We start from the raw sequence: 27237 nt of genomic DNA on the forward strand, positions 1-27237 counted from the left end.
ATTGAAGATTTGTGATAACCTTGTGTTGTTTCATGATGGTTAGCATTTGTTAGCAATAAAACATTTTAAATTAAAGCATACTTTTTCTAAAAAACAGTGCTATTGCACACTTAATAGATTATAGTGTAGTGTGAACATACTTGTACACGCACTGGGAAGCCCCCAAATTTGTTGATTTCCTTTGTTTCAGTAGTCTGGAACCAAACTCGTGGGATCTCCAAGGTATTCCTGTTAACTTGCAGAGGCGTCTTGTCTGGTTTTATGACTGATTTAATGACTTTAAAACATTTGGCTCCTTAATTTACAGTTAGAAAACACTGGAGAGGCAAAAAAAGGAAGCTCTTTTTTTCAAGTTGTGGTAGTTATACTGAACACAAGATTGATAAGGTATTCATTCCCTCCTTCTTCATTTCAGGGCAGACAGCTTGATGTCGGCACACCTCACAATCTGAGTGAACCGGTGAGTAATTGCTTCCACTGCCTGGGACTTTACAGTGTTTGCATTGATAAAAAAAGGGACAAAAGTCAGGTTTGATTATCGTAATAATGAATCCTAAGTAAAAGCTCATTTAATTGTGCCCGATGGCGAAAGCTGGATGGAAAATAGCGAGAAGTCTGCATCACAGATTATTCAAACATGAGTTCAGGGACAGTGCGTTGAAGTGGAAAGAACATAGGACTAAGACAAGACCATGATTTTGATTATACCTAGCTGTGTTCAGTTCAGTTCAGTCGCTCAGTCCTGTCCGACTCTTTGCAACCCCATGGACTGCAGAACGCCAGGCTTCCCTGTCCATCACCAACTCCCAGAGCTTGCTCAAATTCATGTCCTTCGAGTCAGCGATGTCATCCAACCATCTCATCCATCCAACCATCTCTGTCTTCCCCTTCTCCTCTTGCCTTCGATCTTTCCCAGTATCGGGGTCTTTCCTAATGAGTCAGTTCTTTGCATGAAGTGGCCAAAATATTGGAGCTTCAGCTTTAGCATCAGTCCTTCCAATGAATGTGGCTTTGGCAAAATTACTTAAAATTTCTGAGATGTAGTTAAAACTACTAAAATATGGGTATTCTGAGAGGATTGGATTAGACAGTGTCTGCTCTTTCCTCTATCAATTACATTTATGGTCTTATTTCTTTCCTGCGCCTGTATCCATTTACACAATACATGTTTGGTGACTCCAAGTATAGGTATGAACTAGGCACTGTGCTGGGTAGTAGAGACTTAAGAATGAGTAAAATAGAGGCTCTGTTTCAAAGGACTCACAGTCTTGTAGGAGAGACAGACATGTGCGTAAAATCATAGCCAGACAGCATTGTGAGAGTCAGAAGAGCGGTGGGTGGCAGGAGAAAGAATAAAACGCAGGAGGAAAAGCAGTTTGCTTGCCTGAGGGTCTTGCATGGCTAAAACTAGAAAAATGGAGTTTTCTAGAAGGACTAGAGGGGGAAGGTACACTAGTCAGAGGGAGCCCTTTGTGTCCAGACCCAAAAGTTTGAGACAGCTGAGTTGTGCAGAAAAGGAGGGGTACTTTAGCTTGCTTGGGGGAGTGTGCATGTGCAGAGACAGGACGGAGAAGACTGGGCTGACAAGCTAGGTGGGGCCAGATGGCGGAGAGCTCGGTGTGCCATGTTGGGAATATTTGGTTTCAATGACACACAGGGTTTTAGATAGGATAAGGACATGATTAGGTTTTGTTGTCCCTCATGAAGCTGTCAGCAAGCGGTGGTGGGCCCAGAAAAGCAAGGACAGTGAGCAAGCAAGGAATGGACACAGAGTCCAGGAAACAAAGAAGTGAATCGGTAGAGCTTGGTGATGGATTGTCCATGAGGATGGGGTGGGAAGGCAGTGAAAGAAGGAGAAGCTGCTTGATTCCTGGCTCAGGCAGCTCAGAAGATGGAAGCATATTAATGGAAAACACAGGAGAGAGAGCAAATTCGAGGGTACAAAGGGAGGAATTTGATGTTTCATTGCTGAATGGGGGGCTCCCCAGGTGACCCTAGTAGGAAAGAACCTGCTTGCCAGTGCAGGAGATGTAAGAGACACGGGTTCGACCCCTGGGTAGAGAAGATCCGCTGGAGGAGGAAATAGCAACTCACTCCGGTATTTGAGGTGCTTGTCGGGACTCAAATGGAGCTATTTAACAAACAATTGATATCTGGGTCTGGAGCTCAGGAAGGGGTCTCCGCTGAAGTTCAAGTTCAGATGGTCGATACTGAGAAGGGATGTGAGCTCAGTCTTGGAAAACCTGAAGTGTGAAAAGAGAATAAGTTGAGGATAGGACATAGACATGAAAAGAAAAAGGAGAGGAAAAAAGAGATGGCAGAGCAGAAGGAACTGAGGAAAAGGGGAAGGCGATTTAGGTGTTACTGTGGCCTTGGACTGAGTGGTCCACACAATCACAGGCACAGACAAACTAGGTAAGGAGGCCCCAGCTGAATCTGTCCAGTGGGAGGTCAGGGCGGCCGACTTCCCAAATTATCCACCTACCTTGGTTTTGATGTGCTGCCTCTGCTTGAGTCTCCAGCTTTAGGTCTTGCTTGTTGCGTGACACACCCCCAAAGACTTAAATGATGTGCTGACACCATGCGGTCCTGGACTTCCCCTGCCCCAAGCATCCAGGGGACAGTGTGTTCCCAGACAGTCCATCGCTCCCTGGGATCTAGGCCTGCCCGCCCCAGGCTAGGCTCCATTCAGCAACCCCGAGCCACACCAAGCCCTCCTCTCTGTGAATACGACAGCTCTGCTTAGAGTCTCAGAAGTCCTGATTGCTGGGAGGCCACAGATTCCTTGGTAGATACATTTCTACTCCAGGAACACTTTGCTGCTATTTGCACTTCAGGTGACTAGAAAAATCACACTTCTTCAGTCATCATCATCTCTTTCTCTTATAGTGCATCCAAGGATGTCATTTCTGGAATTCAGCAGATCAGGAAAACTGTGCCTTAAAGTGTGTAAGTATCAATTATGTTTCTGTTTTGATATGAATGTTTCCTTCAAGAGAATCATTCTCCATGAGGATTCTCATTTGAGTTTCCACTGACTTTTAATTAGCTTGCTTGACTCGAAAGCAAAAGTATGAATAATACATAATGGAAATGGAGTAATGGAGAAAATGAGATCAGTTTTGTTTTTTATTTTGATTAATTAATTTGGCTTTGTGGGGTCTTAGTTGTGGCACACACGGAATCTTGGTTTGCATCACGGGAGATTTTTCATTGTGGTGCATAGACTCTTTGGTTGTGGAGTGAACTCAGGAGTTCCAGTGTGAGGGCTTAGTTGCTCTGTGGCATGTGAGATCTTAATTCCTCAACCAGGGATTAAACATGCATCCTCTGCATTGCAAAGTGGATTCTTAACCCCTGGACCACTGGGGAAGTCCCCAAATCAACATTATTAATGCAACTGGTGAACCGGCAACCAAGAGAAGTTAATGCAAACCATGGAAGCCAGAAATGACAAATTGCTCCAAACTATAGTGACCTTTTAGTAGAATGTTAAGTATTTGTTAAATTTCCTAGTCCTGTACTTCTCAAATTTTAATATGCAAATATCTGGGATCTTGCTAAAAATGCAGATTCTGATTCACTGGGTTTTGTGTGGGGAACTAGAAATTCTGTGCTTGTAACATGCTCCCAGGTGATGCAATGCTGGGTGCTGCCAGAACACACTTCGAAGGGACCTAGATCACGTTCAAGGTTTCTCTGTGGGGAATGTGGAAGCAGTCTAACCCAGAGGGCACACACACCTAGGTTTACTTCACTTCGTGTAGGAAATACATCCCCTAATACTTTTTCATTTTTCATTTACCCTGGCTTTGCCAATTAGTGTGTGACTTCGTTAAGGTACTTGGTACTTTACTTTCCTAATAGGTAAATTAAGATAATAAGCGAATCCCTGCTAAGGATAGTGCTTGTTACACTATAATTAATTACTTCAATTACTTCAATCTCATGGATAAGAGTTTTGTAATTTAAAAATGGGTTGCTTTGTTCAGTTCAGAGATTAAATTAGTTAGGATCATGATAACTTTAGGTAATATCATTTTCTTGAACTTCCTTGGTGGCTGAGATTGTAAAGAATCCGCTTGCAATGCGGGAGACCTGGGTTCAGTCCCTGACTTGGGAAGATCCCCTGGAGGGGTGGCATGGCAGCCCACTTCAGTATTCTTGCTGGAGAACCTCCATGGACAGTGGAGCTTGGCGGGGTAGAGCCCACGGGATCTCAAAGAGCTGGACACGACTGAGCAACTAAGCACACAGAATATCATTTTCTATTAATGACTCAAATTACAGCATTGAGATTTAAATAAGGGTATTAATGTCTTCTTCTGTAGTCAGTCCTCACAGCCGTTCTTGTACTGTGTCCTCACAGATCTCAGCCACAGGAGTCACTTACACCCACTCTCCTGCTTGCGACGCTGTGCTTCATAGACTGGAAGTTACCAAAAGATGGAGCAGGTGCTGTTTGGACTTGTGAACAATCACACACTCTGAATACATTTTTCAGGGACTTCTTGGCCTGGTGGCTAAGACTCCACACTCCCAAGGCAGAGGGCTGTAGTTTGACCCCTGGTTGGGAATCTAGATCCCATGTGTTGCAACTAAGACCCAGGGCAGTCAAGTAAATAAATAAGCAAAAAAATAAAAACACTTCCTACTCCTTGGTAGCACACTGTCCAGATGGTAGTTTGAATCATTATTTGCCTAGTTACGTGTTTAATATCCTTTGCTGACATGTAGGGCCATCAGGGGAGGATGCTGTCTGTCTCATTCACACTGTCCTCTACACCAAACACAGTGAGGGGCACGTAGCTAGTGCTCAGACTGCACTGAGCGAGTAAGGGAATGAGAAGTACCATTTGTTGGGGGAATCAGTCCAGGAAGCAGAGTCGGTGCTGGAGTGGCCAGTTTGGGCAGAAGAATCTTCTGGCCTTTCCTAACCAGACCTACTGGTGGCTTTTCATTTCCGATTCTGTCGCCCTGGGCACCTACCAACATTCCTTCATTCTCTAACCTGGTCCATCATGGATTACTGTTTAGTTGAGACTTTCTAGTAGACATCATGTGTCCTTGTTTTTCCAGTGATGCAAAGAACATAATTTTTACAGCAGTATGTACAGTGAGCAGTCTGTACAGTTTGTACAGATTCCAGCTCTGGAATCTTTTGCTTTTGATTATTCTTTATTGATTATTTTGTCGTGTGCTCATGCTCCATTGCTCGGTTTTATCCAACTCTTTGTGACCCTTTGGACCATAGCCCCCCAGACTCCTCTGTCCATGGGATTCTTCAGGCAAGAATATTGGAGTGGGTTGCCATATCCTCCTCCAGGGGGTCTTCCTGACCCAGGGATTGAAGCTGAGTCTCCTGTATCTCCTGTACTGAAGGTGGATGAACCACTGGGGAAGCATTTTGTTGATGGTGGGGCATAAATTAATTTGGTAGAAATGCCTAGCTAAGTGTCAATAAAATTATTTACAACTTTAAAGAGTCTAAGTAATTTTTCTTTCCTTTTTCCTCTATGCAGAATGAAACCTATGCTGCAGTTTATGAGGTGAGTGCCAGTCACTTGCAAAAAAGGTGTCATTAAACCCCACGTCTTTCTCTGTTATCCTTAAAATGCTGTTAAAATAAAGATAGAGAAAGCGGAGTCATTCTTGGTGCACAGAAATGTTCTTCCTAGGAGTGCTCTAACTCTGGGTGTAAAGATGACTGTATTTCCATCTTTGACTCAGGTATTTGCTGTGCTCTATATATCTATGTGCATATATAAAATGCATTTATGAATGTACATAGATGTATGTATGCACTCATATGCATTCACACACGTACATATGTATTACTCTAATCTGGTTTGAAAGGTTCTTCTGATTCCTGAAGCCTGGGTGGTGCGAAGAGAGGGAAAGGCATAGCGGGGATACCCTCGTCTCTGCTGATTTCACCTCCTCCCCCTAAAGCCTGTGGGTTATCATTAAATACAGGGCATTCGAAGAGACCCTTCACTTATTTGTTTATTTATTTTCTCTTTTGGCCATACTCCACAGCAGGGATTGAACCCATGCTCTCTGCCTAGGAAGTGCAGGATCTTAACCACTGGACTACCAGGAAAGTCGCAGAAGAGTACTCTTGGGTTGCAATCTTATTCTTTATTCAGCAAACTCCTTTGACAACACAGCTTTTTAAAATTTAAATTTCAGTTAATTAATTTACTTCTTGCTATGATATTGAGGGACCTTATACAGACTCTGGCTGCCCAGGTGTCTTCCGATTACCCTCTCCTCTAGCCCCATGGGAGGTCTCTCCCCTGCACCTGACCTTCTTGTCCTTCAGTCTTCTTCAGTTAAAATTTCCTGTCCAGGATTCTGTACCCTGCAGAATTTATTTTAGTTTATTTGACAATAGGTACTTATGATGAAACTGCATTATTTCTCAGTTTCACATCTATGCTGTGTTCTATTTAAAATGTCCTTGAAACCAGAGAACAGAACTATCCTATCTTGCCTGAGGAAGAGATACAGATGATCATTTATTAGTAAAATAGAAAAAATTCCTTTGAATAGAAAATAAAAGCAAAAAATCAAATTGGAATATTCTCTCAATAGTCTGTGGTGACCTTGTATCTGAGTGATTTTTCCTTGGGAGTGAATGGTGCTTGAGTTAGGTAAGAAGAAATAAAACAAAGAGGAAAAATTTCTCCTTATATAAATAGACAATTAAAGCTTGTTCCTGGATGAGATTAAAAAAAAAAACAACTGCCTGAGAACTCTTTTATGTGACCAAAACAAAAGCAGCAGCCAAAATAACAGTCCCTTTGAGGATTGCGATTAGAAGCCAGAGAGAGCAAAAGGGTCTGAAGCATCCAAGCCGCTCAGGACTGGGTTTCTTTCTCTTTTTTTAAACTTTGTTAATTTAAAGCATTTTTTAAAAATTGGAGGATAATTGCTTTACAATGTTGTGTTAATTTCTGCTTTACAACAATGTGAATCAGCTGTATGTATACATATATCCCTCCCTCTCAAGCTTCCTCCCACTCCCTGCATTCTGCCCGTCTACGTCATCACAGGACACAGAGCTGAGCTCCCTGCGTTATGCAGCAGCTTCCCACTAGCTATCTATTTTACACATGGCAGTGTATACTTATCAATGCTCTTTTCTCAATTCGTCCCACCCCCTTCCCGCCCTGTGTCCACATATCCATTCTCTGCATCGGCATCTCTGTTCCTCAAGGACTGGGCTCCTAGTGCAATAGTTCACTGTTCATCAGTATGCTGCCCACTCGCACTTATGTAACGTGGACCTTTGCTCTCTGTTATAACATGTAATTTTCCATTCTTTTCTATTATATTTTGCTATTTTATACGTTAAATAATGTAGACCTGAACAGTCATACATGCTCGATAGAGGTGGAGGTAAAGAGAGAGATATAGAGATAGATATTTTTAACTCAGTTGCTCACACCTTTAGGAAATTTGACCTCCTTGACCATCAATGCTTCCAGCTAGAAAGCTTGGGATTTGCCCACGTGTTTCTTGGAGGGAATAGTTTTAGAAGTGGTAGCTTGCAAGGTATAACTTGGAAAATGATGTGAGGAAGTGAGATGGCTTATCCCTGATAATTTAGAACACAAATTAGGTTATCCTAATCTAGAAGGTTCTGAAAACATTTCTATGACTTCTCTTGCCATTTGAGAAAAAGTACAAACTACCAGTGTTTGCTGGCTCATCCACCTCATCTTGCCTCCTGTTCCTTGTTCTCTGTACCAGCCATAATGGCCTTTCCCTCATCTTCAAGTCTGTGCACCATATTCCTACCTCAAGGCATTTGCCTTTGTCCAGCTTTTTGCAAGGCCAGCTCCTTCTAATCACTCAGGTCTTGTCATGATGGTCACCTCTGCATGGTTCTTCCTGACCACCCTAACTAAAGTTAGTCCCCTTCCTGTCTGGTCATGCCTTATGTCTTTGACTTTTATCTTCCTCATGGGTGTGTGCTAAGTCTCCTCATTCATGTCCAACTCTTTGTGACCTTTTGGACCATAGCCTACCAGGCTCCTCTGTCCATGGGATTCCCCAGGCAAGAATACATTATCCAAGCGTACTATTTTTTGTTAGTTACTTTGTTATTGTGTATTTTCTTCTAAGAGAATGTAAATTATGAAGTCAGGGAACTTACTGGTTTTATACATTGCCATAGCCTTAAAATCTAAAACAGTGCTTGGCATGTAAAAGTTATCAGTAAATATTTTTTGAGTGAATGACTTTTTAGGAGATGAAGCCACAATTCATATGGAGACTCTGCAATAGAGGCATCCAGGGAGGGTGGTGGGGCCTGTCCTCCTTGAGCTGCAGGATAACAAAAGGCATCCACAGCAGGTGTGACACTCAGGGAAACACAGGAGTGGAGCCAGAGGGATGATGGCAACAGTGATCTCACTGCTGCGAGAACAGAGAGAGCAGACGGGTGTAGCCCCTGGGAAGGATGAACTTGGCTTTCGCAGTGGGAATGGCAGCTCAGTAGCCTGGGATATGTTGTATAAATGCCCCATCCAGGGCTTTCGGCTCAGATTCTGTGGACTTCTTAAATGCAAATTCCTTTAAGTTCTCTCCAGGGCAACTTGAGTTTGAGAAACACTGGATAACTTCGTTTGAAGTCTAATGTTAGATTAGAGAGAGAGAGAAAGCAAGATAGAGGGTGGAAGGCACAGAAAGAGAGAGAAGGAGAGACAAAAGAAGAAAATCCTATTCAATAGCTTTGCCTCCTCTTGAGATAACATTTAAACTCTCTGGAGTACAAACTTCTAGTTATGAGATTAACAAGTTCTGGGAATCTAACGTACAACATGTTGATTATAGCTAACAACACTGTATTATGTTCTTGAATGCTGCTAAAGAGTTGATCTTAAATATTCTCATCACGAAACAGAAATGGTAATTATATGATGGAATGAAGGTGTTAACTAATGCTATGGTGGTAATCATTTATCTTAATAAAGCTGGGAAAAAAAGGCAAGCTTCATCGAAGTAAACAAAACATTTAAGCTCCTCGATAGGTCAGAACTAGCTGTATTATCAAATACTCATTATTCCATTTCCTTTCTTCTTCCTGAGTTGTCTTTCTTGAAAAGAAAATCCCATGTTAGTGATAATTTTGCCGCCACTTGGTACATTTATTCTCTGCAGTTAATGAATGTGTTGAGTGTATTTTACTGAAACCTCAAAGAAGATGTGAAAAGTATACTAGACCCTTAAGTTAAATTATCCTGAGCCCAGACTGAGGTATTTAATCCTTAACTAAGCAAACCTGGGCTTACCAGGCTCCACTTCCTCGGAGAGCACAGATCAAATATGGGACAGTTGAGTATTTGCAAATTAACAGCCCTTCTCTACCTGGACATTCAGAGTACGTGCATTGAGTCATGGTTTCCCCTATTATCATGGGAAACAATAGAATGTTGTCCTAGGTGTTATAATTATAAACCGAATGAGAGCGGGAAGATTGGTCATGATTGTGTTGTAGTTTTATGATGTGTGCATTTTCTCCTTTTTTTCTCTCCTCCTAACAATTGTTAACATTAAAAGTTGCAGGAAATTTGTGTCTCAGCCACCAAAATGTTTACTCTTTTTTCGGTTAATGAGTTGAGATGTTAATCACCATTAGGTTTTTGTAGACCTTAAAATTTAACTTTGGCCCTAAGACATTCATTGAAATGTTCAGTTGCTCTAAAGTTTACAGTTCACTTTTACTTTTTCAAGGAAGGCATGGATACATAAAATAAATAGGACTCATTTTAGGCTAGAGTTGTAAGTAACTCACTAAACGTTTGACTAAGATAGCAAACATATAATTGCATTGTTGAGCTCAGTATTTTGTCACCTTGTGGGATGTCACCCATTAGAAGGTCATGAAATTAACTTACTGAATAAAGAGTCACAATAAATAAAATGACATAGAATAGAACATGTAAGATTGCATCACAGCTCAGGATTCCTTTTGGAGACGAAAATGTTCTAAATTCAAATTGTAATGATGATTTTACAATTCTTTGAATGTTCTAAAAACCTCTGAATTATGTGCTTTAAAAGGGTAGATTTTATGGTATGTAAAATATATTTCAATGAAACTGTTTAAAAAAGGGAAAAAACTACCATTTCAGCAATCTTTTTCACCAACTTGTATGTGTGTAAAAAGTTGTTTTGTTACATGTATTTTGGAATTTGGGACATGGTCAAAAAAAACTGAAAGTTATTCTAATCCCACTAGCAAATGGGAACTTGAGTATTACAGCTCAAATTCTTGATATACAGGTATACTTATATATCAGGCATTCATATTTCAAAATTTGGTTGAAGCTTGTGAGCAAAAGCAGTACAAAGGCTGCACTGATGGGCATGCTGCCTGTCTTCCATAGCGAGAATCCTGTGAAGTCGGCTGCAGCAGTGGGGAAGGCGCGTATGAAGAGGAAGTGCTAGGTAAGCAGATTCACACAACTGTTATTGAAAACAATTTACACCACTCCAGGTACCTGTCCTAATGTAGGGGTAATGAGCCATCTCTTAAAATATCTAGACTTCTATGTCTCAGTATGATCTATATCTATCTATATATATAATTGAATATATATTTTTTATTAACTTCAAATGTGGAATCCATATTTAGAGACTCAGCAAAAGTCTTCTTTCAGAGAAAATTAGGGGAAACAGCACATGACATGTTTAGAATTTGAGATTTTGCCCTCAGTTCAGTGGATGCAATCACTTCTCTCTTAATGAGAGAAACAAATGTGAATCCTGAGCAACTTGATATCAGGAAATGCCACTGTTTTAATGAACTGAAAGTGTAGAAATATTTTATTTAATGTGAATTTCATTACTCAGCTCACAGTTATTCAATTGACTGAGTACCTTCTATAGTTATGGCTCCCTACAACATGTTGGGAAATTTGCAGAATGTGTAAAAGTTACGCGTCTCAGTGTTAGATTTGGAGTAAGTAAAGAGCTTGACTGTATATGTCCCCAGTTCCCTCTGATTTATTTCAGAGCAGGTTGGGTGTCTTTAAGAGATTTTGCCTGAGAGTTTTAATTCTCTAGTCATTTCTGAAGGATCAACACTTTGATAAACTATAGCCTATGTTAGCAGCTAGCTTTTCCAGAATTCCCCAGTTTTTCCTCCCACTGGAAGATAAACAGTTCCTTCCGGAACAAGAGATGATTGGCTTTTCCATAAGCTACAGTCCTTGTTTCAATGGTTGATGAAAATTGGCAGGTGGATCTTGCCTTGCTATCCTGATTTGCTTCTGAATCAGAGTGGTGAAGAAACCTTATCCTTTAAGTTCAGGAAAAGATGCCTGCTTTCGCCACTTCTATAATAGTGGATGTCCTAGCCAAAGCAACCACGCAAGAAAAAGGCATCCAAATTTGAAAGGTGGAAGTAAAATTATCTTTGTTTGCAGATGATATGATCTTATATGCAGAAAACCCCAAAGATACCACAAAATACCCTGTTAGAACTAATAAACAAATTTGGCAAAGTAGCAGGAAACAAAGTTAAAACTAGAAAATCAATTGCATTACTATGCACAAATCTGAAAAGGAAATTATGGTGAAAATTTAATTTACAATAGCATCAATAAAATACTTAGAAATTAACCAAGGAGGTGAATGATTTGTAAAGTGGAATGTTCACAAAACATTTCTGAAACAAATTAAAGAATGCAAGTAAATGGAAAGATATACCACATTCATGAATTTAAAAACTTGGTATATTGTCAAGATGTCAATATTATCAGAGCAATCTACAGATTTAATGCAATCCCTATCAAAATTCCAAATACATTTTTGCAGATGTTTTACATGGGATAGAAAGACAGATTCTGCAATTTATATGGAATCTCAACTGACCCCAAATTCTGAAAAGAACAAAGTTGGAGGATTCATACTCTCTGATTTCAAACTTATTGCAAACCTATAATAATCAAAAGAGTATGGTTCTGGCATTCAGAATTCTAACACTTACACAGTGTCTGGGAAGTAGTACCAATAACTGCATGTACCAATTGTAATGTTGCTAATGCTTAAAAGTCATGAAATATTTCACAATAAAAAAGAGCAGAATAGAGGATCCTTTGGAGCTCAGACAGTTACTTGCACATATAAAAATAATGTGTTCGACACAATGGGCTATAGATAGATAGTGTAAAATTTTAAAATATCTTGAGATATGTGCCCTGGGTCAGTGGATGGTTCTGTTGCCCTACACATACCCTTGGCACCCACCCCTCTAAACTATATTGAAGTGGTATGACAAGAGAAAACCAGGTAGTCTCAGAACACTCCATTTTGCTTGCCTGTAAGGAAAACTATTTTCAAAGATTAGATGGCTCAGTGGGTAAAGAATCTGCCTGCAATGCTGGAGACAAAGGATATGCAGGTTTGATCCCTGGGTCAGAAAGACCCCCTGGAGAAGGAAATGGCAACCCACTCCAATATTTTTGCTTGGAAAACCCCATGGACAGAGGAGCCTGGTGGGCTACATCCAAAGGGTCACAAAGAGTTGGACACGACTAAGCATGCAGGCAGGATGAGGGGAAAAAAGCTGCCAGACCAACTGGCTGATTTAAAGAAATAAACCAACTGAATTATAGGCATCAGTTACTGTTCAGATGAGTAACTGTGGCAAGATGTAGCAGGAGTGTGCTGAGATGAAGCAGGGACACGCTGTCCTGTGTCGGCAGACATGGGATGTGGTGAATGAAATCTTGTTTTCTCCCCAGAAAATGCAGACCTCCCTACTGCACCCTTTGCTTCTTCCATTGGAAGCCACGGTATGACATTACGATGGAAATCGGCCAACATCTCTGGAGTAAAATACATCATTCAGTGGAAATACACACAGCTTCCTGGAAGCTGGACTTACACTGAGGTAAGAACCACTGCCTATGTACCTGCGTGCCCATTCAGTCATGTCCAACTCTGCGACACCATGGATTGTAGCCAACCTGGCTCCTCTGCCCATGGGATTCTCCAGGCAAGAACACTGGAGTGCGTTGCCACTTCCTACTCCAGGGGATCCCAATCCATGGATCTAACCTGTGCCTCTTGTGTCTCCTGCATTGGCAGGTGGATGCTTTACCAACCGCTGAACTTCAATCTTTGCTACTCTTCATGCTAACCTTTTATTTTTGAGGAAAATATATTATTGGATATAGATATTATTCCTTCAGCTCAGCATCACATAACCAACTACTCATATCATTGGTCATTATCTGTCCATCCCATTGGAAATGAGGCCAACGAAGGTGGAGGTCAGGGAGGTCACCCAGGCGGGTTCCTATTAAGACAGCAAAAGCAGGTTCAGAGAATAGTCCCAAGCCACCAAGTATTTTAACACAGAAAATGAAAGGAAAGCCTTGAGGTAAATGCCAAATAATTGAATCCATAATTTTGCAAGTTTGAAGAAGGAAGGAGTTTCGGTGTGAACTGTGTGGACTGAAATCGGGATGTCTCAGCTCTGAGCACCAGGCCTCGTTTTCAGCTGGCCTGCCAGGCCCTGTGCTGTGTGTGCTAAGTCACTCAGTCATGTCCCACTCTTTGTGACCCCGTGGCCTGTAGCCCTCCAGGCTCCTCTGTCCATGGAATTCTCCAGGCAAGAGTACTGGAGTGGGTAGCCATTCCCTTCTCCAGGGGATCTTCCCGACCTAGGGATTGCACCCAGGTCTCCTGCATTGCAGGTGGATTCTTGACTGTCGGAGCCCAGGGAAGTCCTGGATCACTTCATATCCGGAAGGCCATGCATCATCTACAAATGAATCTGTGCTCTTAGTTACAATATACAGAAGTGATTCCGTAAATACTGACGTTTGATCTCTCGTTGATTAGGCCGTGTCCAAGCTCTCCTACGTGGTAGAGCCCCTGCATCCCTTCACTGAGTATGTTTTTCGAGTGGTTTGGATCTTCACAGCCCAGCTGCACCTGTATTCCCCTCCAAGTCCCAGTTACAGGACTCATCCTCATGGAGGTATGGCATGCATGCCTTGTTCAAGAAATCAGGAGTCACTCCAAAGCTTTGGTTTAGTTCACTTTCATTTTAAATAGTGAAATAGATTTATTCGTTTGTTAATCAATCCATCTAGCAATGGGGTACGTAACTGGGTGTCAAGTCGTCCTCGAGGTGCTCACCATGAAAAGTGAAAGTGCTAGTCGCTCAGTCCTGTCCGACTTTTTGTGATCCCCATGGACTGTAGCCTACCAGGCTCCTCTCTCCCTGGGATTTCCCAGGCAAGAACACTGGAGTGGGCTGCCATTTCCTTCTCCAAGGGATCTTCTTGACCCTGGGATTGAACCCAGGTCTCCCACATTGCAGGCAGATTCTTTACCATCTGACCCACCAGGGAAGCTCAGGTGCTCACAATACCTCTGATCAAAACAAAAATCTCTGCCCTAGTGAAGTTCTCATTTTGGTGGAAAGGAAATTCCCTTGACAGTAAATCTAATAAATAAGGGAAGTATACTGTGAGTAGGAAGACAGTAGGTTGCTATGGTAAGAAAAATGCTTTGAGCAGGGCCTGTCCATGAAAAATAGGGAGTACATTAAAGAAATTGGTCAGAATAAGCCTTATTATGTGATTAGGAGTTATGGAAGGTTCTAAAGGAGTAATTGCTTCTAATTCTCCTTAAAAAGATAATTGGCAAATACACATACAATGCATTGAATGATATTGAGTGGTAGAGACTGGGAAGTACAGAGGAAGCAAGACCAGCTGGGAGGTTATTATTGTACTTCAACTTTTGGTTAGAGATTATTTTAAAAAATAGTCGATATGTTGGAACATTTTCTGATTACTTCTTTCAAAGATTTGACTTCCATACTGGGAAAAGGATTCAAACCCAGAGCCTTTCAGAGCGATAAATGCCAGGGGAATACATTCAGGGAGTGTTGCTGCTGTTCTCAACATCTGAGTTAGCCGAGGGGACTTGGGAGGGCTTATTCCAAGCCAGATGGTGGATGTCCCTACCCCTCAGTTCTGGAGGATCAGCTGCGTGCAGAGACCCTCACATTGAACTAGGCCTTGGACCAAACCTCAGCAGGACAGCTGATGAAGCTGGTTGGGGCATTTTCCCTCTCCCTGATTAGTGCCTTTCTTTTTGCTTATCAGATTTTAGGGTACATGGGGTCCCTCTGCTGATTGTTCCCTGACCATCCTCAGGACCTCAGATTAGACACGGGTCTGGGGCAACATTTGAAATGTTCCAGATCAGAGTAGAATATATAGATCCTTTTTGTTCAGAGCAGTGCCTCATGAACTCCAACAGTATGGGAACATTTTCCAGTACTGGAGATACACTGTGGTCCAGGGCAGATGGCTAGTTAAGTCAAAGTAGTGAAGAAGGCAAATTTTGCTTTCCATTACTGAGTCTTTCTCTGGATATGCAAGCCCAAATACCCTCCACATGTTTCAGTTCTTATACTGGGTATCCTTTCCATGGATAACATCTCATGCTTCAATTCTGTCTCACTTTTTTAGCCACATCAAAACTTATAGAGTTATCCATTTTGTGTTCCATCACCTTGTGGCCCTTTTCTCTTTCAGCTATGGGAAATATATGACTTTAGATGGTTATCATCACCTTTTAATTGGGGCCCTTATGAAGATAATTTCTTAATCAGGTGGAATAATTACCTTGCCTAACCTGACCAGCCTTTTCAGAGACGACTTTTGTCAGGAGATTTGGACTACTCACAACTTGCCACAGAGGTGGCATGGAATGTACTTGCAGCGGGGTAGGTCATGCCTGTCTGTGTGTGGACTAAAGAGTTAGGTTTTCTGACATCCTGATTCCAATTTGCTAGGAGATGATTCCTACTTCCCTGTTCAGCTGAGTCACTTAGTGTGCGGAGCTGAGGAGTGAGGCAATGACATTTGTGTTCGCTCAAGTTCAGTCTGAGAGTTGGGGAGGAACCACATCAGTTGAAGGGCCTTTTAAAAACACAGCCAGTGGGAGGGCTGCACTGAGGTCTCTCTCCCCGCTCTAAGGGGACAGGGGTGATGCAGTGCAACCTGCCAAAAGTTGTTAGAAGGAGAGAGCCTGCTGAACAGCAAAGTGACACCAGTCTGTCTTTCTATGAAAAGAGGACACAAACGGGTGAAGCTGCAGGGCCTAGGAGGTATGGAAAGCAGGTGGGGACTGGGCGGGAAGAGAGGCTGTTAGATCATTTGTTTTCCTTTCTGTTCTTTGGCACCGGGGTAGATGCTACAGTCTGTGGGTGAATGCTTGGTTAGCAAATGCATGCTCCTTTTCGTCCTTCGTGAGGGAAGGGATGCTGCTAAGGCACAGAAAATCCCCCCCCTGGATTTGGGGGACCTTGAGAGCTGGGGGGAGGAGAGTACCGTCTGGGTCAGCAGAGCCAATGCCAGCAAAAGGGAAGCAGACTGTTCTAATCCAGGCTTATCTAAATCCCTATCTTTAGCTAGAACTGGACGGGACACAGGACTCTAGTGAGGGAAAAGGCCCCAGGCCTTACTTCTTTCAACTCATGTTAATCATTGACTTCAGTTTTGTTACAGAGCCTCTTCTCCTTCCTAACTTGGTTCCATACCGTGTTTCAACTCAGTCAGGTATCTGGAGATTTTTAACAGTTCCCCCCCCCACCCCCACCCCTACAGCATTATCCTATTTGTATACTTCCACATTTAATTTTATTGCATAAATTAGAAGTGAGGAAATAACACTTTCTTTAAAGAGTCCCTTAGAAGAGTAGCTAATTGATATTGTTTAGGGATCAAGAATTGTGGTTCATAGATTATCACCTCCTACCACTTATTACGACTATTAAAGAAAATATTTCATTTATGCTAAGTTTTCAAAAAACAAGACTTTTATTACCCTACCCTATTACATTTTTCTCTGTATATTTTCTGCTCATGGTGTTACCATTATCTCTTCTAGTTCCTGAAACTGCTCCTTTCATTAGGAATATTGAAAGCTCAAGTCCCGACACGGTGGAAGTCAGTTGGGCTCCACCTCAATTCCCAGGTGGACATATTTTGGGCTACAACTTAAGGCTGATCAGCAAAAATCAGAAATTAGATTCAGGGACACAGGGAACCAGTTTCCAGTTTTACTCCACTCTACCAAATACCACCTACAGGTAAGAATTTAGTGGTACGTGAAGAATGTGACCAGCATGGGTGCATTCATGATAATTATCTAAGAAATATGGCTACAAAATAACTTAAAATGTTATTTTGAGAAGTCTCATTGACTTTGTGCTGCTGGTTTGAAGTTGTGGTTTTCCTCAAGTTTGTATGCTCATTAGATTACACCATCCTAAGCAAAAGCATTTTCAAGCATTTCTATTATATTCAGAGAAAAATACAAATGTGGGCTAATAAATATGAGCTAAAAAAGACAACATAAGCACCATCAATATAATTTCTTCATTTAATCCAACATGAAAAAAGTAAAGAGGATTCTGTTAATGGTATTTTTACATTAACTGTTAAGGGAATTATTTTATTATTGTTAGCTTTTCTAGCATTAACTAAGCCCTCCATAAATTAGAGCATGAATGAGGGTCATGCAGATAGCAGAGTTCAGTTTTCGACCTCTGTGACCCTGAACTATTCTGTGGGGAACGCAAACAAGGACATGATAGATGGTCATTGGTGCAGCGCACCAAGTAATTAGATACGCACATTGCCACCTTGTCCTTTAAATAGAAACGTTATTGCTCCTTCTATTTTTATCCTATGTTCACACCATGCCATGTAAAACACATCTCTCCAAATTGTTTTTGGAATAGGTTTTCTATTGCAGCAGTAAATGAAGTTGGTGAGGGGCCGGAAGCAGAATCTAGTATTACCACTTCATCTCCAGCAGGTATAGACTGGGGGTGTGCCTCCTGTTACTGAGAAGTTGAGGGATGGAAGGGTGGGTTCAGGTCTTACAGGTCCTGAGTCATCCAGTGTTCTTTAAGCCCCTACTCGTCTGCCCAAATAACACTGTCTTGTGAAAACTTGATAAGTTTCAATTTTAAATGAGAAATCAGTCCCATCTGACAAACAGGAGTTAGTTGTTAGAGCAAAGTTTTCACACTGAAATTTGATGTTAAAAAAGAAAAAAAAAGGAATTAAAAAAATGGTCCCAAGCAAACTCTTGGTTTCAGTTAAAGTCACTAGTGATTGTGACTTTCATTTACATACTTAGGGAATACATGTATCCTAACCTCCGTTTTATGGGTCATCATTTAATAAAGATCAGATATCTTTTTCTTCCAGTTTCCTTTAGGTTTTGAAATCTATCTGGACTTAGTAAGTTACATTTTACTATTCTGAATATTCAAACTACCAAATTAACTTTTGTTATTATTTGGCAAATACCTTTTTTTTTCCCCCCCGGCTTCAGCATTTTAATGTTTGCCTTGGGAGACCAAATATTTACTGCATGATACCCATGTAAGCAAAATTTTAACATAAGAAAATGCTAAGAAGCAACCGAAATATTTTGGGGAAAGTTAGTTCAAAGAGTTTCGAATAACCCATGAAAACTCAAACTACTAGGAGTGTGTTTTCTGTCTTCATGGCAACCCTGTTTGCTGACCTGACCTCCCATTCCCTGAATCTGCCCCCAGATATGCCAGTGGGTATTTATTGAATGTCATCCATTACTAACCTTTAGTTTCTTTGGCTGTTACTAGACTCTAGGAAAGGAGAGGTATTTTTGTTATGCAAGAAGCATCCAAAGGACGAGTTAAATATAGAGCAGGTTTAAAGTCGTTATTACTGTGATTACTGCATAACATTTATTAATTACCCTCAAAGTGTTGATCAAGGCACAATGCATCAGTATCCAGTCGAATAGGACATCACGCATAGTTCTGCAGTCCTCAAATTTCACTACTACAGCCTTTTCTCCTGCCTCAAAGGGAGAGATAATTGAAGACAAAACGGAGGCAACCAAAGTCTGTCTATATGTGTGTATTATGCAACCAACCCCTCCAGCCTGAGCTGGACCACCTCCACCAAGCAGTCAGAGTCCCAGGGTGGAGGATAATGAGCTGAGCTCCTATTTGGGCAAGGCTGTTGAGAACAGTGATACTGCATGTGATGTTATTTTGAGGGCATTCAAGGGCACATACCCAGAAATCCTACTTGGTTGACACAGTATTTCCCACCCCAATCATAGAATGTGATTTATACCACAGTTGAAATACCCCAGTATCTTCAGAGAGTATCTGGCGAAGCTCTTCCATGTGCCAGTCCCCTTGTTTTTAAGGGTGGTATTGATCTTTTTTGTGTCAATATGTATATGATTGGTCTGTCTGTCTATAAAGTCGTGTTGTTTTAGATCAAGAAGAGGAACAGTGGCTCTTTTTATCCAGGAAAACTTCTCTAAGAAAGAGATCTTTAAAACATTTAGTAGATGAAGCACATTGCCTTCAGTCAGATGCCACACACCATAATATTACAGGTCAGTGTAATAGAGAAAAATGTTTCCTTAATGTGTAAGGAAAGATCCAGGTTGACTTCAACTTTAATACCTTCATTAAAGATTAAATAAATTAGTTCTCTTTAGTGTCAGTGTTGTGTCTGGTTGTTACATAGTAACACATGTATGTGCATCACTTTTCCAGGAATATCAGTTCATGTCCACCAGCAAGTTGTTTATTTCTCTGAAGGAACTCTCATATGGGTGAAGGACGCTGCCAACATGTCTGATGTGTCTGGCCTGAGAATTTTTTACAGAGGTTCAGGATTAATTTCTTCCATCTCCCTAGACTGGCTTTATCAGAAAATGTATTTCATCATGGATGAACTGGTTAGTCTGAGAATTTAAAGTGAAAAACTAGATATTAAAAATCAAATGCATATCTTGACATATTAATATAAGTAAATATAATTCTTTCTTCCAATAATTAATCATTGAGTGTTTACTATGTTTTAGGTACTGGGTTAGCAATGAAACATACATAGAGTCTTACAGGAGGGTCTAGACTTTACCTAGTACTAAGTACTTTACTTAGTTCTGATATACCATTAAATCATCTTTCTTATGATTTTTTAGAGCTGTGAGTTTTCACTAATGATAATTTGACTTCCATGAGACAGTGGTACCTGAATTATCACTAGGTAACAACTGCCAATCTTGATTAAAATCAGCTGAGAGCATTTTGTAATTATGTAATAATCATGGATAACTTTAGTAGGACTCTGAAAATATTGGTATTATCAAATCTTTGAGAGGACACAGTATGCTGTGTTTCAAGTTTCCTTTTTTGAAAGAGAGACTGGTCTCAGTCACTGTTGCTGGAAGCCCATAAGCTTCAGTTCAGTTCGGTTGCTCAGTTGTGTCTGACTCTTTGCCACCCCATAGACTGCAGGGCGCCAGGCTTCCCTGTCCATCACCAACTCCCAGAGTTTACTCAAACTCATGCATGTCCATTGAGTTGGTGATGCCATCCAACCATCTCATCCTCTGTTGTCCCCTTCTGCTGCCTTCAGTCTTTCCCAACATCAGGGTCTTTTCAAATAAGGCTTTTCAAATAAGGTCTTTTCAAATGAGGCTCTTCGCCTCAGGTGGCCCAAGTATTGGAGTTTCAGCTTCAACATCAGTCCTTCCAATGAATATTCAGGACTGATTTCCTTTAGGATAGACTGGTTGGATCTCCTTGCAGTCCAAGGGACTCTCAAGAGTCTTCTCCAACACCACAGTTCAAAAGCATCAATACTTCAGTGCTTAGATAGGCCCATAAGCTTAGATATAGCTAAAATATTAATAAAAAGTAGTTGAGTGTCTCCACAAATATGAAAAATATGTACTTGTATTTCATGGATACCAAGAGGATATGGTTATCATTAGGATATAGATATAAAACTGTCTTTTAAGGACTTTTTTATGTTTTCAAAAAGTGCTCTGTGACTGGTGAAATTCTAAGCACAGAACAGTTGCTCAAGGAATATTTGTTGGCCAAATTGACTATAGACACTAATGCTACTGATGTATTTTTCTCTAGGTATGTGTCTGTGATTTAGAGAACTGCTCAAGCATTGAGACAATTACACCTCCCTCAAACATTGCACCTCAAAAAATTGTGGCTGATTCATACAATGGGTAAGCGTTAGCCTTGTAAATGTGAATTCTCTTCCTTTGGCAAGAATCTTGGGGAAGCTTGCTTGCTAATAATATCCTAGTGCCAGATGAGCCAATCTGATTTCATATTTAATTAAATCCAGGCAAAGTTTTCATTCTTATAGAGCCCAGAGGAAATTTCTTTCAAACTTCATCCACAACTTTTCTAGGTAAGCAGGTTTTCCTTTCTCCTTTGCAGTAGATTATGGGCATATGGGAAAAATCTCTTCTCTGGGACTCAGGGACCTGGCTTCTCATCTTGGGTTTGTCATGATTTTATGCATGACTCAGAGTTTTATTCCTCCTCAACTCTCCCCATGAGAAGCCCTTCCTGCCTATCTTTCCTCTTTTCATTACACCATTTTCTCTTGCTGAGCAGTTCAGTGCCTGTTTGTTTTTCTGGTCTGGCTATCATGTCTGTCAGGAGACGGGTTTAGCATTCTTCCACTGACTTCTTTTGCTGATTTTGGGTGGTCCTTCCCAGCTGTTTTTACTCAATTGTGGGGTATTTCATCATGATTTTGTAACATGCTAACACTATTGCCTCACTCAATTGTGAATATTTTTAAAAGCTTGTTACTGTTGTTCAGCTACTAAGTCGTATCTGACTCTTTGTGACCCCATGAACTGCAGTCCTTCACTGTCTCCAGGACTTTGCTCAAACTCAAGTCCACTGAATCAGTGATGCCATCCAACCATCTCATCCTCAGTTGCCCCCTTCTCCTCCTGCCCTTAATATTCCCCAGCAGCAGGAATTGGCTTTTCACATCAAGTGTCCAAAGTATTGGAGCTGCAACTTCAGCACCAGTTCTTCCAATGAATATTTAGTGTTGATGTCCTATAGGATTGGCCTGTTTAATCTCCTGCAGTCCAAGGGACTCTCAAGAGTCTTCTCCAACACCACAATTTAAAGGCATCAATTCTTCAGCACTCAGCTTTCTTTATGGTCCAGCTCTCACATCCATACTACTGGATAAACCATAGCTATGACCATACGGACCTTTGTCAGCAAAAAACTTAGTCTAATACAAACGTAGGACTAGTATTGCTGGGTAGCAACTGTGCAAAATAATACCATGAAGTTTTTAAAAATGGCTTAAATGTTTGTGTTTTCTCCCATTTTGTCATTCACAATGCATAGAATATTTATTGACAGATTTTGACTAAGAATTTCTGTGTATTGGAGAAAAATGTTTTATAATAAATGACAGGTTCAGTCATGTACGTTTTATATAATATGCTTTCCTTTAAGAGTAGACTTCATTAGAAAACCTTTAAAGACCCCTGTTGTTCTTAAATTCTGATTCCTTAAAAAGTCACATGTAATAATTAGGAGATTAAGCCTTATAAGAGGGGCTGACATTTTCCAGGATTCCAGCTTCTAACTTAAATGAATAGAGCATGTTTTTAATAAATGCCTTTATCAGTTTGCATCTTGGGAAACTCTGTACTTATCCACTCTGGAGGTACTTGGTTCTGATTGCCCAACAGGATGAGACAATGGTGGTGTTCTGCCATCACCCTTGTATTGGCTCACACCAGGCTTCTTTTGCCCCTCTGTCAGGTATGTCTTTTATCTCCTGCGAGATGGCATTTATAGAGTCGACCTTCCTGTGCCCTCCGGTGGGGGCTCAGAAGCTATGCATATTGTGCAGAGTGGCACTTTAAAGGACTTTGCAATCAAGCCCCAGTCCAAGCGAATCATTTACTTCAACGACACCGCCCAAGTCTTCATGTCAACCTTTCTGGACGGCTCTGCATCCCACATCGTCCTACCTCATGTCCCCTTTACTGATGTGAAGAGCTTCGCTTGTGAAAACAATGACTTCCTGGTCACAGATGGCAAGGCCGTTTTCCAACAGGATTCGCTGTCTTTTAATGAATTCATCGTGGGATGTGACCTGAGTCACATAGAAGAATTTGGCTTTGGCAACTTGGTCATCTTTGGCTCATACACCCAGCCACACCCGCTGCCAGGCCGCCCGCAGCAGGTCTCCGTGCTGTTCGGCTCCCACCAGGCCCTGGTTCAGTGGAAGCCCCCCACGCTCGCCGTCGGAGCCAGTGAGTTCCCTGTCCCACCTGGAGGCTGGCCTTGTCGGAAGGAGAGGAAGACTTAATAGGCTTGGCATGGCCACTCAACTTTGAGAGCCCTTATATGATTATTTGGCCATTAACCCAAAGCCCTCCTTAGCTCTCTCTCTGTCTCTTCCCCCCTCCAACACATACACACAGTGTTATAACGTTTGTTCTATATTTATCAATTTTGATAGATTAAGAAAATTTCTATATTTCATCATCTACATCCCAACAGAAAGGTTGGAACATTTATTGAGTGTCTCCTTGGAGCCAGGCACTGACATTCTAGTTGGAGGGAATGCATTAGCCAGGAGGATGGAACACTTGGGTTGAGATTTTGTATCCAGGGAGACCTTGCATGAATTTGAGCCTAAAACTCTCGGGACTTGAATTTTCATCTCTGGAGAGGCAGCATGTGCGGTGGGTATGCAGGTGGGCTCTAGAGCCAGCCTGCACGGATTCAAAGGCTAGTCTCATCAATTATTAGCAGAATGACCTGGGCAAGTTACTTAACCACTTCATGCACGTTTCCACTACTGGAAATAAAAATATTAATTATATCCTTCTAAGGGATTGTCATATAGACCAAATTAAGATGCATAGGTAGAACCCAGAACAGTATTTAGCATAGCAGTTGGCAATTTCTTTTTCTTTTAATAAAAGAAGGACCAGATAATAAATATTTTCAGTTTTGTGGGTCATACAGTTTCTGGGATAGATACTCAACTCTGTCTTTGTGGTATGTAAGCAGCCCTAGATAATATGTAAATAAGTCACTGTGACTGTGTTCCATTACAACTTTATTTATAAAAACAGGCAGTGGGCCAGATTTGGCCTGTGGGCTGTATTTTGCCAACCTCTGGTCCTCTAGCAAACACTGGCTACTTTTACTTTAAGACCAAGTTAATTATGTCTGTTTGTTGTATATCTCAAAGATGGCTGAAAATGAATTAACAAAAGTTTTTAATTTTTATTTTTTGGGCTTCTCGGAGAGTGATACTCTGCTGACACTGGAATAATATTAGAGATTCATCATTAAGTGTTTGTTTATTAGGAGCTTGTATAGTACACCCTTCTGATAGTTCTTTGCAGCCAGTCACACTGCACACAGAGGTGAACAGTGGCCTCCTGTTTGTTGGCAAGATGTGTCCTTTGATGAGACAAAATAAGTGAGCAGAATGGCCACTGTCCTAATCATGTCATTGTTAACCCTGGTGATTAAGGGGTAACAGGCCCAATTATCCTTCCACTCAAGGTGAAGCTGTAGATAAGTTTACAGACAATCCTTTGTTTGCCCTTGCTGACGTCATCCTAGTCAGTAATATTGTTTAACTCTTCTGCATAGGTCCTTCTGCCTGGCAGGACTGGACTTATGAGGTGAAAGTATCAACTCAAGACCTTCCTGAAACCACTCACGTGTTCTCTAATATAAGTGGGACCATCCTTAATGTACATGACCTTCAGAGTGCTACAAAATATGAGGTTTCTGTGAGAGCAAGTTCTCCCAAGGGGCCAGGCCCTTGGTCAGAGCCCTCAGTGGGAACTACTCTGGTACCAGGTGAGAGAATGCTCTTGATTTAGGGAGTGATTCTGACAAAAAAGGCTTTATCCCTGTCTTCTTTAAAATTTCTCACCTTAGATGTGGTAAAGAAATGAGAATGAGGGTGCATTGACCCCTTGAGCATGTTTATTTTCTGACATTCGGAAAACAAGTAAAGCACAGTGTGATATTAATGTTTCTAACGTTCTATTTTATACTGTCCAAGATGTTTTTGAACAAACAATATAATTTTCTTCTTCTTCGTGGTTTTCTCCTTTCTCATGGCTTATTAAGCTGTAGCACTGCTTGGATGCTGAAAGTCTCAACGAGAGAAGTTGAGGGGCTGTGAATTATGTTTAATTCTGTCCTGTTGGTTGAAAGAAAATGGAAAGAACTGACCCATTTATACTACTGTTGCTTCTGAATATCACCAATAGCTAAAGCAAAACAACAAAAAAATTTGCCATGATGTGACATTGCTATAGTGGCAGCATCAATACACATTTCTCTTCACATTCAATTACAAATATTTACATAAAAATCAAAGTGTGTTTAATATGATAGCATATTCTTTTAAGCAGATACAATTATTCATATACTTCCAGTGTAGTTTTCAAAATGCTGATTTACTTTATAAAAGAAATCTAACAAACAAGATGTGTACCTAAAAATGCATGTTTTCTGTGATATTTCTTTCAATTTTTTTAAACCAAACAGCTGCAGAACCACCATTTATCATGGCTGTGAAAGAAGATGGACTTTGGAGTAAGCCATTAAATAGCTTTGGCCCGGGAGAATTCCTATCCTCTGATATAGCAAATGTGTCAGGTAAACACCAAGCTCCCTGTACACTTGGATGGCAGGTTTCTACTTGTTAGACTTTCTGAGATATTCGACCAATCAAAAGAATTGAGTGTTTTAATATTAGATCAATAATGAAAGGAAAAAATATTGACTGAATTATACCGCCAGTGACATGATGAAGAAAATGTCTGTTCTCAAGGATGAGGGCCATTTATTACTCCACCAAATGTGAGGTTATTTAATGATGTATGCCCATTTCAGGAAGGCTTTGATATACTTCTCATGTATTTTAATCTCTCAATATCATCTCAAAGTAACAGACTATCTTGTTCCATGAAGGTAGCTATAGTTAAGTAATTTGTTATGAGTTTGCTATAAGATGGGAGCACAGAACAGCTATGTGAAGTTCTAAATAAAGCATAAGAAAGAATTTCATGGCAAAGAAGATTATGTAATAAATGCCTAAGGCAAAACTACCCATTTGTTACTTAATGGCATCTTCCATAATTATCTAATTATTTGATTTCTTTATTTGGTCATTAAAAATTACCATAGCACTTCTGACCAAAATGAGTTGGACTTAGGAGGTGGTATGGTATTAATGGAAAGAATGATACTTTGAAGTTGGCTCAAGTTTGGGTTCCTCCTCTTTTCATCTGTGAGACCTCAGGCAAAACAGATAATTTCACTTAGTCTTGGGTTTGCCATGTCAAAAAATGGAAATGATTTCTACTTTAGACCTTTAAGAGTTGAGTGAGATATATAAGTGCCCGGGACAATGTTGGCAAAGAGGAGATGCTCAATGAATAATAGTTCCTGTGTCTAGTTCCAGGGCTTAAGATTTTAGAATAATATTATTGAAACATTCTTGACACATCTCTGAAGCTCTAGTGAATATCTCTGTTATTGGTGAGGTGCATGTGTGATTTGCTGACGTGCTATGTTTACACTGGCATACATGAAAAAATAACTGCTACCAATTCACTTTGTTTTGAGACATGGATTGGTATAACAACAGCCTCTACTACAGCGACATGAAAGGTGATGTTTATGTATGGCTGCTGAATGGGACAGACATCTCAGAGAATTATCACATACCCAACATTGCAGGAGCAGGGGCTTTAGCTTTTGAGTGGCTGGGTCACTTTCTCTACTGGGCTGGAAAGACCTATGTGGTAAGTTAAAGCCTGACATCCTACATGTTCTCAAACAATGCCTACCCACTTCAGTGACTGGAATGTCATTTTCATGATTTTTTTCATACTTGTGTTTCACCCATGTTATTATTTACTTAATATTTGTCTGTAAGCTTACTCACCTTTTAATTAAAATATTTATGTAGAAAGGAAATTCTATATCAGTATTTGATTAGTCATATATTTTCAGTAATATCTTGAAATAAATATATTAAAATGTTCACCGGTGGAGTAGTGTCCTGGGGAAGATGGCACACCCCAAAGGCATAATGAAAAGAAACTAAGTGAGGGGACTATTTTCAACAGTATGGTCGGGGCTAAGGAAAATGAGCATAGGACGGTGAAGCATGCTCTGGGCTAGCAAGTGTGGGAGGATATTACTGCCTCTAGGCATAAAAGACAAGGGAAAGCCGGGAAGGAAAGGCAAGGGCTGTAGCTTTAGCAGAGTTGCCGACATGAAAACCAGCCATTGTCAAAAGGTGTAGTCCAGCAAGCGGTGATACG

General features: G+C 40.8%; 1 protein-coding gene across 1 annotated transcript in view; it reads left to right on the top strand.

Annotated features, from left to right (window-relative positions):
• The window catches only part of ROS1 (ROS proto-oncogene 1, receptor tyrosine kinase), a 113805-nt gene that overhangs the window by 12088 nt on the left and 74480 nt on the right, over positions 1-27237 (top strand). The window contains exons 2-16 of the mRNA XM_070449921.1: positions 416-460; positions 2890-2949; positions 5523-5549; positions 10401-10461; positions 12762-12910; positions 13867-14005; positions 16936-17137; positions 17792-17868; positions 19336-19458; positions 19622-19806; positions 21002-21099; positions 22682-23178; positions 24539-24751; positions 25451-25561; positions 26534-26712. Of these exons, the coding sequence (XP_070306022.1) occupies positions 416-460; positions 2890-2949; positions 5523-5549; positions 10401-10461; positions 12762-12910; positions 13867-14005; positions 16936-17137; positions 17792-17868; positions 19336-19458; positions 19622-19806; positions 21002-21099; positions 22682-23178; positions 24539-24751; positions 25451-25561; positions 26534-26712 (2166 nt within the window). The remainder of the gene's footprint in view (positions 1-415; positions 461-2889; positions 2950-5522; positions 5550-10400; positions 10462-12761; positions 12911-13866; positions 14006-16935; positions 17138-17791; positions 17869-19335; positions 19459-19621; positions 19807-21001; positions 21100-22681; positions 23179-24538; positions 24752-25450; positions 25562-26533; positions 26713-27237) is intronic.

Source organism: Odocoileus virginianus, chromosome 19, assembly GCF_023699985.2.
Source record: "Odocoileus virginianus isolate 20LAN1187 ecotype Illinois chromosome 19, Ovbor_1.2, whole genome shotgun sequence".
NCBI lineage: Eukaryota > Metazoa > Chordata > Mammalia > Artiodactyla > Cervidae > Odocoileus > Odocoileus virginianus.